Source organism: Natator depressus, chromosome 2 (genome assembly GCF_965152275.1).
Source record: "Natator depressus isolate rNatDep1 chromosome 2, rNatDep2.hap1, whole genome shotgun sequence".
NCBI lineage: Eukaryota > Metazoa > Chordata > Testudines > Cheloniidae > Natator > Natator depressus.
In genome coordinates this window covers 33,530,801-33,546,204 of record NC_134235.1, presented here as the reverse complement: position 1 = coordinate 33,546,204, position 15,404 = coordinate 33,530,801, and the positions used below count along the sequence as shown (strand labels likewise).

Sequence of the window (15,404 nt, the reverse complement as noted above, 5' to 3'; positions counted from 1 at the left end):
CTCATTCTCATTTTTTAAAAGACATTAATATGAGGGTATGTCTATACTGCAATGTAACCCCAGGTTTAGGGGACTCGACTCAGCTGACTCTGGGTTAGAGAACCCAGGGCTTGAGCATCTACCTGATTGTAAACCCTATGTTAAGAATTTCCTAACATGGTCTCGAATCTGGGCCTCTGGAGTACACGCTGCAGCATGCAGACCTGAGTCAAACCAGCCATATCCCAGGCTCTCTAGCACCCTCCTGTTGCATTGTGGGAAAACTTGACTCTGCACTCTGCACATTACAGGAAATTAAAACAGCCCACCAATGCAACGCCATCAGTCTTTTCTGTTTGTGTGCACCCAGCTACTGGAGCCAGTAACATGGCAGAGGGAACTTTTGAAAACCTCTTGCTTGTGCTTTTACTCCTGTGTCAGGAAATGGGCAGAGCTTCCATGATGCACTGTTGAACATTTTGGTGGCATTTTCTGACCCGCCAAAGACACCTGACACTGCAGGGCAAGAATTGGGCTCCTCAGCCACTTAAAACTCAGCAATGAACCCCCTTGGCAGACATCATCCTCGCATTGAAGGATAGCCGAAGAAGCTATATGTATTGAAGAATAGTGTTTGCATACTAATTCCTAATTGTCCCCGATCATTTGTTTACTCTGTTATTTTAAATACACATTGAATATAATTTGATGCAGTGACACAATAAACTTTGTTGATGAAATAAAAAGCTTTATTTATAAACATGTATTTGAAAAGAACAATATTCACCCATTGGCAGGCAGGCCAGCTGCAATTACCACACCAGTACACCTGTAACAACAGAATCTTAAAAAATATATATTTTTTTAAATGAATGAACAAGTGCACACAGTGAAGCCCTGTACATGACAGAAACCATCTACCATTGCATGTCTCCTGGCCCTCGTTCTCCTTTCCCTGTTTGCTGTGCACTTGGCGCTGGCATAGGGTGGTGGAGTCATCCACAGGGGAGCTGGTTGGAATGGAGGGATGAATGGGGCAAGGTTGCCCTGCCAGCCAGTCCTGTCGGAGGCGGGGGGATGGGGGAGTTGTATCTATCCTGCGAAGCAGTGGGGCTCAAACCCTGGGTTCCAGCTTGATTTGGGATCAGACCATACGCCCCTGTACGGTCGTAGGTCCGAGCCCAAGTCAGAAAGATTTGTGTGTAGATGAAAGTGGGGTTTGGGCTTAACCCTGAGTCTGAGCCCCATTCTTTTTAAAAAACCTGTATGTGTCAGTGATCAGCACTCATATGGTCTCATTAATCCACCCTGCTTTAGTTATGTCAGCAAATTCAAGTCATCGTCCTCCATGCACTTCTTGTTCCTTTATTCTCGTTGTCATTCTCTGTATTCCTGTCTAAATGTTTTATTTTCTGCCACCCTCTGGGCACAGTCGCCTCTATAGTGAAACCCTCTCTTAATGAAAAGGAGTCTCACTCTGGGCCAACTCCCTGTGTGGAAGCTTATTTTGATTTAACTTAAACCTGTTCTTAAAGTGAGTTAAGCTAACTCAAAATAAATCTGGTTTTAATGGAAATAAGAGCTTCAGCCTTTTGCACTATATTGATGTAAAAATAACACATTTAATTAAATCAGTGCTACTCTGAGTAGACAACTGGAAGAAGAGGAAAAGGCTTACCCCTCAATATTCTACCCCTCTATATCCTCATTGGGCAGTTTGGTTAAAACTTGGAAAAAATTATCAAAATGTGGTTGTTTTTTTTTTCTTCTATGCCTCTTGTGATAAACTATATTTACATAAGAAGTAGTAGTTTCCAAAAAAGGAGGAAGCTGTGCTGCCAGGAAAGAGGAGCACAGAGGGAATGTTGCTTGCAAAGATGGGGTAGGTGCTATTTGAGAGGCAGTGTCCTACCCTCTTTGAATTTGCACTAATTTCTCACCCTCCAGGGGAGAATGCCTCAGGTACTCAGCAGGTTTAAGCTTATGCAGCTTCCCCAAGTAGCCTATCCTCTTCCTGAGAAATGACAATACCACATCATTTATAGCATTATTATGTATATCCCAGAGGCTCCAGAATAGGATTGGGGCCCTGTTGTGTTTAAGTGCTCTGCAAACTCAAAGACAGCCCTAGGCCCTGCCATAAAGAGTTCACAATCTAATAAATACACATAACTGCTCTTTCAAAAGTACCTAAGATTCCATTGACTTTCAGTAAAACTTAGGCTCCTAAATGATTTAGGCACTTTTGAAAATTTTACCTAAGGCTCATGAGTCCTGCTCACTCTGGTACTATTTAAGAATGAAAAAAATCCCAGGCCAATTTTTTTAAAATTTTATTTTAATGCATATCTAAAGGCAGGTGGCTGAATAGGGAATTAGGAGCCTAAGTGGTCTAATTTTCAGAAGTGCCAAGTAACTATGAATACCAGGGCACTTTTATTTAGGTAACTAAATAAGGAATTAGGCATATGATTTTCTAAAGTGCCTAAAATATAGTCAGGTGCACGACACCCATTGATCTTCAACAAGAGCTGGTCACCAACTCCTTTGAAATTCCCAGACAAGGAGCTTAACTTCAGTCATGTGTTTTTTAAAAATCTCAGTCCAGAACTCCAGGCACCCTGACTCCACTCAGTGGCAGGGAGAGTGATTGCACAGGCAGAGAAATTGCACAGGTTGATTACATTTGTGCCGCTTGTCCAGGTGCGGTCTGCTGATTCTGTGAGAAAACAAGCATGAGAAAGTGGGGAAAGATCCCCTCCATCTTCCCCTTTGCGGCTTTAAAAGTGGGGTAGCCATGCTGACAAAACCAGATATGCTGCAAGAGCACTGCATAAATTGAGACAAACATGCCACTGCCCATACCCAGCACAATGAAACATACAGTTTTAACAATCACTGCTTCCTCAGTTGGAGAGAACAAGACATTTTACCTGGAGTGACTTGGAGTTGATTGTACTAATGTGAAATTCCCTCAAGCATTCTTTGAAATTAGGATGGAGTTTATAGCTAAAACCTTCCCATCAGTCAAAAATAATTTAATCACCATTTTTTTCTGATGAACAAAAGCATTTGTATTAAGATTGCTTATTGCTGAGCATCTTTTCATTGCTTTCTTTTACATAGAAAAATCAACCAAACCTAAAGTATAACTCTTTTGTAGGCTGTGTCTTTTTGCCATGAACTACAAACTTGAGGGGTGGGACTATTTTAGTACCATGAATGTCATTTTTCAGCATTTTCAGTTTTTATAAAAAAGGTTTTGTCTTTTATTGTTTAGAGATCAATCCTTGAAGTCCCTACTCAGTTTGCTTAAGTAAGGTCTAATTAAGGAAGCAGTCATTGATATCAATGGCTGCTTTGCCTTGGGGAAGATTGGCTAAAAATCTCAGGTTTCGGATCTACATCAGCATATATTTGGTTGCACATATTTGCTTATTTCTGTAACACTTCTGAATGGTCTCTTATGAGTTATGGTGAAAGATGTTTAATAGTAAAGACATTCTTCAGGACATTTACATCCATCTCCTAAATGTCTTAGTCTGAAAATGTCTCTCTTTTCTTTTTTTGACCAGATCAACTAGAACAGTCTAGTGCCGAACTCTCATAAATGTGAAGCAAACCATCCACCATTATGTTTGGCACTAAAAGGTCAGTTTCTGTATTCTCTTATGTTTTTCATCATTCAAAAAATGTATAGTGAATGTGACCATACTATAAAGCTTTATTTGTGGTAAATATAATATTATGCAAGGTACATAAACAGGATACATTACTGTTGTTGTTTTGTCTGTTTTTCTTTTCCCCTACTGTATAATCCCTTAGTTCTTTTTCATGCAAGGAGCAATATATAAACAGAATTATATTATTGCTACCCGGAAGCACTATGTGACACCTCTTGCTTATCAAATAGAACATTATATTGGTATCAGAGTGCATCGAGCATTCAGAAGGAGAGATGCTGAAAATACCCAAAATGGAGTTATACATATCCCATTTTCATGAGTGAAAATATACCATTGCTGGGTCCATAGTAATGGGCTTCTAAAGCTGCAATTTTGAGGATTTCCATTTCTCTCTGATTGTCTTTCTGGGTTGTGGGAAGTTAAAGCTTGTGCCAGATGAAATGATTCTACTAAATGTAATATTTATGCCATGAATTATGCTACAGTTGGGCTGGGATTGATATTTGATTTATCAGTAACATAATTTAATCTGTAAACCACATGTTTCAAAGCATTTTATTTTTCTACTATGTCTTTATTTCTTCAGAGTTTTACAACAAAAGGCCAACAACAGGTTTCATCCATTTCAGCCGTCCAGTGGCCTTAGAATTTTATTCTGTTTACTCGCAGATTGTATCTTAAATATTATGTAAATGAAAAGTCCTGACACAGATTCCTTTTTGAAAGCCAAACTCTTCTGTGGTGTATATGATGAGGTCAAGTACATGCCAAGAATGGTGTGAGGTATTGTCAGACCTTGGGTACAAGAAGTTCTCACTGTCCATCTGCGACATGCAGCTATTATGTAACATCTGTTTACTGTGTGTTGTATTATTCCCTACCTCAAACAGCTGTGCATCATATACAATAGCTAAATGGTTCACTATATTCTGGAAAGAAAGAGACAGAGTAGACCAACGGTTCTCAAACTGAGGGTCGGGACCCTTCAGCGGGTTGCAAGGTTATTACGTGGGGGGGTCGTGAGCTGTCAGTCTCCACCATAAACCCCACTTTGCCTCCAGCATTTATAATGGTGTTAAATATATAAAAACGTGTTTTTAATTTATAAGGGGGGGTCACACTCAGAGGCTCGCTATGTGAAAGGGGTCACCAAAAGTTTGAGAACCACTGGAGTAGGCCTTCCTGGCATACTGTAGATTCTTATGTATAGAGCAAGGAAATGCCTTTGACTAGATAGATAAAAAGGGTAAATGGTGTCATCAGATTGTGTTATTTTCAATAGATAGTGATCCCCCTGTTCAAATCTAGACAACTGTAATGTATTTAGGTCCAAATTTTCAAAAGTGGCCATTAATTCTGGATTCCCAAATTTTGGGTGCTCAGTTTAGAATACTCAAGGTGCTGAACCTGCCAGCCTCCCAGGTTGACCCCCCGCCCCCCAAAAAATCAGTGGGTACTTTTTTGAAAATTTCAGTCTTCATATTTAATAGTCTGCTTATGGAAAAATACTGTTTGCAAGGAAATGTTGTGTTACATAAAACAGTTAACTTACGGGAAAAGGAAATTAAAGGTTTGTTTTCCTCTAAAATGAAATCTGAATGAGTTCTAGTATTGTGGTGCTAATTATGATACTGAAGAGTTATTTTTAACAAAATCACAGCACTTCGATTTAAAGCCTAAGCTCTCTCATCATCAAATTGTAAAAAGCTACCAAGTATATTGTAGCTGAACTCTTATTTCTACCTACTGCTGTGTTTTATGTGCAAGGTTTGTATTCAGTGAATCCTATCTATTTGAACTAATCCTGAGTGAATAATGAAGTTGAAAAAAGCAGTTGTTCTATCAGAATAATTTTTTCGAATATGCAGCTTCTGAGGAAGGAAAATATTTCCAAGATGCTTTATCACAAGCCTCATTGACAACAGGTACTGTCATTTTTAACAAAGATGTGAATTCCCCTTCACTTCAGTTTAATTAAGAGCAGATCCCATGCCTTTAAATACTAAACTGTCATAAGTGTTTTCAGTATTCCATTCTCATCCTTTTTTATTTACCATGCTAATTTCTCTGTGATTAATTGAATCTACAGAAGGCACCAGCATGGAACTAGCAGAGGTGAGTATTTTTCCCCCCAAATGAGTGTTTGATGTGATGTTTTATTCATGCTACATACTTACTCCAGTTTTGCAAGAGCAATTTTTCATACTGTGGCCCAGACAATCCCTTTGTGGAAAAACCCATAGAAGGAGACTCTTGGGTAGAGTGTCTATGAGCATTACCTTGCAGAGATCCTCCTCAGACTATCCCATTGGCATGGGGTCAGATTTGCCCCATTCATAGAAGAGGCTATGTAGTCTGCTGCCATACCTGGCAGAGCCTCTGGGATTTACAGGAGGCTCTGACTAACAGTGCTATTTACCCTCCATCGGAGGAGTCAGGCTACCAGGGATATCCCCAGCTGTGGCTATTCCTGGGTTTCCAAACAGGGGCTACACAGAAGACATAGTATAACCCATAGTTCTTATCTTTTTGAACTAATCCCATATGGCTGGAGGAAATTTCTACCAAACCGTAGTGTCAAGGGGGGAGCTGCCACAGAGGCAATTGCGGTCCATGTATTCCTCTTTGTATCATACCGCACATTTACAACACAATAATAAGTACACCTGGAATAGGCTTCCATGGGAGTTTTTGGGATCCCCATCACTGGAGGTTTTTAAGAACAGGTTGGACATACACCTGTCAGGGATAGTCTAGGTTTACTTGGTCCTGCCTGAGCTCAAGGGGATGGATTTGAGACTTCTTGAAGTTCCTCCTAGCCCTACATTTACATTCCTATCATTCTAAATCAGTGCAGACTCAAAATTTGACTTAATTGAAATTGTTAGTTTGGTTGGAAAAATTTTGTGGATTCTGTGTGTGTTTATAAACTCCATCAGTCCTTAAGAAATCTGTAACAAGCATAGCTATAACTGATGTTTATGAGGGAGCCACATAATAACAATGGTTTGTGTCTTTTTGTTCTTTGCTGCTGGCTGTTTATCAGCAATTAACTAATACATTTTGGGCTGGTTTAGCCCCCCCCCCCACTCTTCCCCCCATTAGATGCACCTGCATGATTCCCCTAAAGTGAAGACAGAGGACTTAGATGGAAGTCCACAGAGTTCAGGGAAGAGCTGGAGCAGGACAGGTGTGAGTTCTTTTTGGATAGATTGTAGAGGGCCTTTGCCTTAGGGGAATAGGACTGGATACAAGAGAAGATGATTACTTCTGGGAAAGATAGACGCTGGATAAAAAAAGGGAAAGGTCTCCCTGACACACATGATCACAATCACTGGTTGCAGGAAGTTGTGGGAGTTCTTTGTGAAAACCCATTTGTTTCATTTAACTTTTGGCCATAAGATGTGGTTTTACCCTGAGGCAGATGGACAGTGAATATGGGCCAATCACTTCCCACTAAGAGTGCGTCTACACTCGTGAGTGTACGTGGTCATACGTGCATTGTTGTGCCATAGCGCTCCTACTGTCCTCATCTGAAGTACATTTCTGAAGGATAGTCCAGTGAACAAAAGCTAGCATGCATAAGGGGTGTGGGTATGTACACCCCTCTGCCTTGGCATGGCCCTGTATCCCTTCTAAAGTGCAGTATGGATGGGGGCAACGAGTGTGTACCAGGTCACAGGGACTGATAGTCCTTTAGGGCCATTCTACCAATGCACTGATCACTTTGCTACCTGATGTTTACCCAAAGGTGGAGAGGTCCCTGATCCCCCATTGCCATAGGTACTAGCGACCTACACTGAGCAGTTTGTTCTCCTATGAACTGTACTGATCACCAGTGCTGACCATGGAGCATGTTCCAAGAGCTGCCTCCTGGTCTCTGGAGCACACCCAGGTGCTGATCAATGTGTGGGCAGAATACCACATCCTCCATAACTTCGCCTGTACCAGCAGGAACAAACACCTGTATTTGGAGATTTTGTAGAGGCTGGAAGAGGCAGGCGTTCACCGGACTCTGTCTAAGTGCTGGGAGAGCATGAAGCACCTCAGGCTCCTGTACTAGAGGATGAAGGACTCATTCAGTCACTCTGGGAGAGGACCTAGCACATGCCTTCGCTACGGTGAGCTTAACCATGGGCTCTCCTGGGCTGCAAGTGCTGAGTCTGAATTCAGTCATGACCCTCTCCTCGGCCCCGCTAGCCTCATTGTATGGTGGGATGCTGGTGATGGGCAGGATGAGAAGGCAGCCTGGGCCTCGGAGATAGTTCCAGAGGAAGCCATGGGAGACCCAGAAGATTCCGCACATCTACCTGGCAGACCTGGTTGAGGAAACCCCTCCTGAGTTGGGGGAGGACCCCGAGTTGTGGCAGGAACTGGGATCCGAGCCTGGTAAGTTGAATATGCCCCCAAACTCCCCATGAATATCCCCTCTTGCTCTGGTAATACATGCCTGAAGCCATCCCCCGCACCCCACCCATGCTCCACCCTGACATGGTCCCCAAACGAGACATGGCTGCAAAGGGGGTGGTTGGGAGAGCTGTTCTTTGTGGTTATCTGCTCCTCTTCCATGGGAACTCAGTCTGCTACCTTATAACACAGTCAGTTTCCTTGTGAATTGTAGCCTTTGACAGCACAGTTGTGTTATGTACGGTGGGGGGAGAGGAGATTTAGGTATCTTCCAAAGCAAAATGAAATATTATGCTACCCTTGTCTTAGGACATTCTGATGCTGACAGAGAGCCTATTCCATTGGGAGGGCAGAAGCAGCACTGCAGAGATAGCCAAGGAAGATGCCAAAGGACTCTGGAGGACTTGCTTGTTGGCACAGACAGAAGGAGTCAAGGGTAGGACTTGCTTAGGGTAAGAGAGGATTGGGCTCTAAGGATGAGGCATTCCTGCAAATAGAGAGAGAGCACAGGCAATGGTAGCATGCACAGAGAGAACAGGATCTTGCACTTGTGCAGTAGCTAGTCCAATTTGTGGTGGAATACTTATGAGGCCCGACTGATGCCATGGCCACTGCTCCTCTGCAAGAACAAAAAGAAAAGGAGTACTTGTGACACGTTAGACACTAACAAATTTATTTGAGCATAAGCTTTCGTGAGCATCCGATGAAGTGAGCTGTAGCTCACGAAAGCTTATGCTCAAATAAATTTGTTAGTGTCTAACGTGTCACAAGTACTCCTTTTCTTTTTGCGAATACAGACTAACACGGCTGCTACTCTGAAATCTGCAGGAACAGGCACCATATGTTGCTCCTCCAGTTGCCGTGCAGTCTGTTGCTGAAGTGGTGAATCCCAGCTCCCCTGCCAGGGAAAAGCATGCTGGACACCTGGCACCACATCCTCCTCAGTCACCTGAAATCCCTCTTGGAAGAATCTCCCCAGAGCATTAAGGAGGGGAATGATGAGTCTGACCCAATCCCTGGTGTACAGCCTGTTTTCAGCCCCAGACCCCCCCACCCCCTGAGCCCCTTGTGAGAATCACAGAATCATAGAATATCAGGGTTGGATGGGACCTCAGGAGGTCATCTAGTCCAACCCCCTGCTCAAAGCAGGGCCGATCCCCAATTAAATCATCCCAGCCAGGGCTTTGTCAAGCCTGACCTTAAAAACTTCTAAGGAAGGAGATTCCACCACCTCCCTAGGTAACGCATTCCAGTGTTTCACCACTGTCCTAGGGAAAAAGTTTTTCCTAATATCCAACCTAAATCTCCCCCACTGCAACTTGAGACCATTACTCCTCATTCTGTCATCTGCTACCACTGGGAACAGTCTAGAGCCATCCTCTTTGGAACCCCCTTTCAGGTAGTTGAAAGCAGCTATCAAATCCCCCCTCATTCTTCTCTTCCGTAGACTAAACATCCCCAGTTCCCTCAGCCTCTCCTCATAAGTCATGTGTTCCAGTCCCCTAATCATTTTTGTTGCCCTCCGCTGGACATTTTCCAATTTTTCCACATCCTTCTTGTAGTGTGCGGCCCAAAACTAGACACAGTACTCCAGATGAGGCCTCACCAGTGTCGAATACAGGGAAACGATCACGTCCCTCGATCCGCTGGCAATGCCCCTACTTATACATCCCAAAATGCCATTGGCCTTCTTGGCAACAAGGGCACACTGTTGACTCATATCCAGCTTCTCATCCACTGTAACCCCTAGGTCCTTTTCTGCAGAACTGCTGCCTAGCCATTCGGTCCCTAGTCTGTAGCGGTGCATTGGATTCTTCCGTCCTAAGTGCAGGACTCTGCACTTGTCCTTGTTGAACCCCATCAGATTTCTTTTGGCCCAATCCTCCAATTTGTGTAGGTCCCTCTGTATCCTATCCCTACCCTCCTGCGTATCTACCTCTCCTCCCAGTTTAGTGTCATCTGCAAACTTGCTGAGAGTGCAATCCACACCATCCTCCAGATCATTAATGAAGATATTGAACAAAACCGGCCCCAGGACCGACCCTTGGGGCACTCCACTTGATACCAGCTGCCAACTAGACATGGAGCCATTGATCACTACCCGTTGAGCCCGACAATCTAGCCAGCTTTCTATCCACCTTATAGTCCATTCATCCAGCCCATACTTCTTTAACTTGCTGGCAAGAATACTGTGGGAGACAGTGTAAAAAGCTTTGCTAAAGTCAAGGAACAACACGTCCACTGCTTTCCCTTCGTCCACAGAACCAGTTATCTCGTCATAGAGGGGGAAGGGAGGAGTGAGGAGATGTCTCCCGAGGGGATTTGGCTTTTTTTTTTTGTTAATTTGTTCCTATTAAAAACTGTTCCGTGTATGTATGTAAATAAAAGTTTCTGTTCCTTCACTTGTGTCTGTATCTTGTTTTCTGAGTATGATACTAGATACTTCCCAGAGATTTGGGGTAAGTAACAGGTTTCACAGCACGTGACTGTGATTTCTGTAAAAGTCTGGTGCCAAGGAAATGCTAACAGTTCCATCCCTTCCCAACCCTTCCCCATTCCCCTCAGCCATTAAGAAAAAAATTAAAAAGTTCATGTGTTCATGTCAATGAAGTATGCTGTGGTTGTCTAAAGCACCACAATGAAAAACTGAGGAGAATTTTATTGAGAAGTCTTTGTCTTGGTTAATAATAAAAGGTGAATAGAAAGGAAACAGAACTAAACTACCAGTGAAGATACCTGACACTGAGCGGTATTTTAAGGACACACCCACCTGCACCAAACAAATACCACTGGCAACTAATACCATGGGAGCAATCATAGAATCGTAGGACTGGAAGGGACCTTGAGAGGTCATCTAGTCCAGTCTCCTGCACTCATGGCAGGACTAAGTATTATCTAGACCATCCCTGACAGGGGTTTGTCTAACCTGCTCTTAAAAATCTCCAATGGTGGAGATTCCATAATTTCCCAAGGCAATTTATGCCAGTGCTTAACTACCCTGACAGTTAGGAAGTTTTTCCTAATGTTCAATTTAAACTGCCCTTGCTGTAATTTAAGCTTCTTGTCCTATCCTCAGAGGTTCAGGAGAATATTTTTTCTCCTTCCTCCTTGTGACGGCCTTTTATGTACTTATAAACTGTTATCATTTACCCTCTCAGTCATCCCTTCTCCAGACTAAACCTATCCAATATTTCATTCTTCCCTTCTAAGTCATGTTTTCTAGTCCTTTATTCATTTTTGTTGCTCTTCTCTGACTTTTTCCAGTTGTTCTACATCTTTCCTGAAATGTGGCGCCCAGAACTGGACACAATACTCTATTTGAGGCCTAATCAGCATGTAGTAGAGCAGAAGAATTACTTCTTGTGTCTTGCTTACAATACTCCTGGTAATATATCCCAGAATGATGTTTGCTTTTTTTGCAACAGTGTTACACTGTTGACTCATATTTAGCTTGTGGTCCACTATGACCCCCAGATCCCTTTCTGTGGCATTCCTTCTAGGCAGTCATTTCCCATTTTGTAATTAGTAATGGGCCTGCCGTGTCTTTGGTCTTCCTCTTGCTTCTAATGTATTTGTAGAATGTTTTCTTGTCACCTTTTATGTCTCTAGCTAGTTTAATCTCATCTTGTGCCTTGGTCTTTCTAATTTTGTCCCTGCATACTTGTGTTACTTGTTTATATTCATCCTTTGAAATTTGACCTATTTTCCACTTTTTGTAGGACTCTTAATTTCAAATAATTGAAGATCTCCTGGTTAAGCCAGGGTAGTTTCTTGCCATACTTCCTATATTTCCTATGCATAGAATAGTTTTCTCTTTTGTCTTTAATAATGTTTCTTTGAAAAACTGCCAATGCTCTTGAACTGTTTTCCCCCTTGCTTGCTTTTCATGGGACCTTACCTACCAACTCCCTGAGTTTGCCAAATTCAGCTTTCTTGAACTCCATTATCTTTATTGTGCTGTTTTCCCTCGTACCATTCCTTAGAATCATGAACATTCAAATTCTCAACCAGTTCCTCCCTATTTGTTAAAATCAAATCTAGAACAGTCTTTCCCCTAGTAACTTTCTCCATCTTCTGAGATAAAAAAAATGGTCTCCAATACATTCCAAGAATTTGTTGGATAATCTGTGCCCTTCCGTGTTATTTTCCAAATGGATGTCTGGGTAGTTGAAGTTCCCCCATCACCACCAAGTCCTGTGCTTTGGATGATTTTGTTAGTGGCTTTAAAAAAGCCTCATCCACCTCTTCTTCCTGGTTAGGTGATCTATAGTAGACCCCTACCATGACATCATCCTTGCATGGGGCAGTAGTCAGAGGGCTGGATGATCCTCAACAGTCCCTCCATAAGATCATGGATATGGGTCCCTGGTAGGCAGTATATTTCCCAGGATGCCATGTAGGGCTGACAGATGGACGCCTCCGTCCCCTTCAGAAGAGTCACCAACCACTAGTACCCTACATTTCCTCCTGGAAGTGGTGGCTGTGATTCTACCAGCTTTGGGGGTTCATGGCTTCTCCTCCTCCACCTTTGGGGGCAATTTCTCATCACTTGTTGCTGGAGCAGTATAATAGTTCTTCATCACTACGGTGGGTGGGTGGGTTGGGAATAGAGGTGGAGCACTGCCTGCTGCCAGAAGTAGCCAGCAGCCAGTGTCCTACCCCAGTGGCATGACAGCAGTGAATATCACTTGATAAGAGCTACAGCATCAGAGAGAAATGAATGAATGTCTTAAGTCCCTCCCAGAACCTTACAGAACTGTTCTTAATAACTTTAAACAGTGCTTCAGTGCTCCCTATAAAACAACTTGAAACAGAGCAGATAATATGTGGCAAAACATTTGTTAGAAAAAAATGTTGTGTTGGTATTGTTTAAATGTGTTTAATTAGTTGTTTTAATAATGTATATAAGATAAAGGTTATGTAAATCACTGGCTCTAATGAAATCCAATATGGAGTATATCATCTGTGACCCTTGGACTCCATTTTTGTAAGCCAATTTGTTTACAACTTAGACACTGGAGTCCCCTGGCTCAAACCGGACAGAACCAGTTTTTTCCACCAAAACCAACCCCCAACACTCTATTCCATCAGAACTTTTCCCTCCTTAAAGATTATATAAGATCTTGCTCAGCGCCTGCGCGGGGCTGTCCATTCCAGCGGCAGCGCGTGCACGGTCGGGTCTTCCCAACGTTCCAGAGCTAGCGAGAAGAACATCGTCTACCCTGAAGCGAGACAGAGGAAGGAGAGGCCTGTCGTCATCATCATTCCCACCACAGCGAAGCCATCTTACCTGTGAGGGAATCCTGCAGCTTTCCTGGTGTCCATTATCCCAGAGGGTCTCCCCGCCTGCGACAAAGTCCACCAGTTGTCAGGACTCCCCAGTGGTCCTCCTCGAAGGCTCCCAATCAGCCAGAGAATTGAAGATTCTGGGCCTCGCGTCTGTGCATAGCATTCACTGCACCTGAATATAGTAGGAGAGGTTTCTGTATTGGGGTTTCATTTATTATTTTTCTGAACACCAAGAGAGGTTTTGTGGGTCTGAGCTTCAAGCTCCTAAAGCCAGTCACTGTTTCATTGTATTGGTGATGTTTGTGTTTCTTCTTCTCCCCCCGCCCCATTTCTCCCAGTTTTCTGTACCTTTACCCTGAATACACTTACCTTTGTTTGCACCATATCACCTTGTCTTCTCTTTATTTTATTTACGTTACACAAGGAGGGAGGGACACCCTTATTGTAAGCTAAATCCACTGGTGACAGATACAGGAGGGAGTCAAGTCTGCACTTTCTGAGAAAAGGGGCTTTCCTTTTATCCTTTTTATCAAAATGACCAATGAGGAGACAAGATACTCTCAAAGGCTGGGAGGAGGGAGAAAAACAAAGGGTCTGTGTCTGTCTGTGTGATGCTTTTGCCGGGGACAGAACAGGAATGGAGTCTTAGAACTTAGTAAGTAATCTAGCTAGATATGTGTTAGATTATGATTTCTTTAAATGGCTGAGAAAATAGCTGTGCTGAATAGAATGACTATTCCTGTCTGTGTGTCTTTTTTGTAACTTAAATGTTTTGCCTAGAGGGATTCTCTATGTTTTGAATCTAATTACCCTGTAAAGTATTTACCATCCTGATTTTACAGAGGTGATTCTTTTTTACTTCTATTAAAAGTCTTCTTGTAAGGAAACTGAATGCTTTTTCATTGTTCTAAGATCCAAGGGTTTGGGTCTGTGGTCACCTATACAAATTGGTGAGGATTTTTACCAAACCTTGTCCAGGAAGTGGGGTGTAAGGATTGGGAGGATTCTGGGGGGAAAGACGTGTCCAAACGACGTTTTCTCAGGAACCCAGATAAAGTTTGATGGTGGCGGTGGAAGTCCAAGGGCAAAGGGTAAAATAGTTTGTACCTTGGGGAAGTTTTAACCTAAGCTGGTAAAAGTAAGCTTAGGAGGTTTTCATGCAGGTCCCCACATCTGTACCCTAGAGTTCAGAGTGGGGAAGGAACCTTGACAGAAGCGTTGCCTTATTCCCCTTGAGGTAACACATTGCTATGGCATTAAAGTGCACTAACAGCCTCCACAGCACAAAACCATAGCCAAAGGTATTAATTTTGAGGGTCCGCCCCAAATGTCTGCTTTCAGTTAGTACATTAACTGCAGGGGATCAAATCCCATCGAAGTACCTTGCAATGGAAATACGTGGCGGTGCTCAATTGAGAACTTTCAAGCAGCACCATAGCATCGCAATAGTGTACCTTGACAGTCCCACGTCACCTTCTGACTCCCCACTGTTCCATTATGTATGAGTGCAGCATCACAAATTTCCCTGACCTGTTGGGAATCAGGAGCTATGCGCGCAGCGTGGGATTTGGCTGCCTGTAAAGGTTTGGGAAACAGAAGTGCCCTGTGCCCAATCACTATGGCAGTATTCTCCTTTTGCCTCACATACATTATTCAAAGCACAGTATGCCACAATAATCTGAACTGTTTTGGCCACATTGGCATCTAGATGGATCTGAAGGTGTCCCCAGCAGGTTTTCAGATGCCCCAATGCACACTACACCACCATTCTACAGCTACTCAGTCTGTAGTCGAATTTCCTTTTTCTCGGGTCAGCGATGTCTGGGTAAGGTTTCGTTAGCCACAGTAGTAGAGGGCATGTGGGGTCCCCCAAAATACATGTCTGCACAGAAACACCGTACATAGTCACATTGTTTTGTGGGATTAAAGTCCTTTTTTCCCTCCTGTGAGACAATCCGAAACTCCTGAGCACCCTGGTTTCGTGGACCTTTCCGATGTGTCCCAGCTTTGTGTTCGTGAACTGATCCCTGTGGTCCACTAAGC

The 15,404-nt window shown here is 43.1% G+C and overlaps 1 protein-coding gene across 2 annotated transcripts in view; it reads left to right on the top strand.

The window, feature by feature from the left end:
• Window positions 1–15,404, top strand: part of OXR1 (oxidation resistance 1) — a 447,309-nt gene that overhangs the window by 47,292 nt on the left and 384,613 nt on the right. For both annotated transcript variants that reach the window (XM_074943952.1, XM_074943951.1), the window contains exon 2: window positions 3,555–3,630. In XM_074943952.1, coding sequence (XP_074800053.1) covers window positions 3,614–3,630 — 17 coding nt within the window. In that variant the 5' untranslated portion in view covers window positions 3,555–3,613. The remainder of the gene's footprint in view (window positions 1–3,554; window positions 3,631–15,404) is intronic.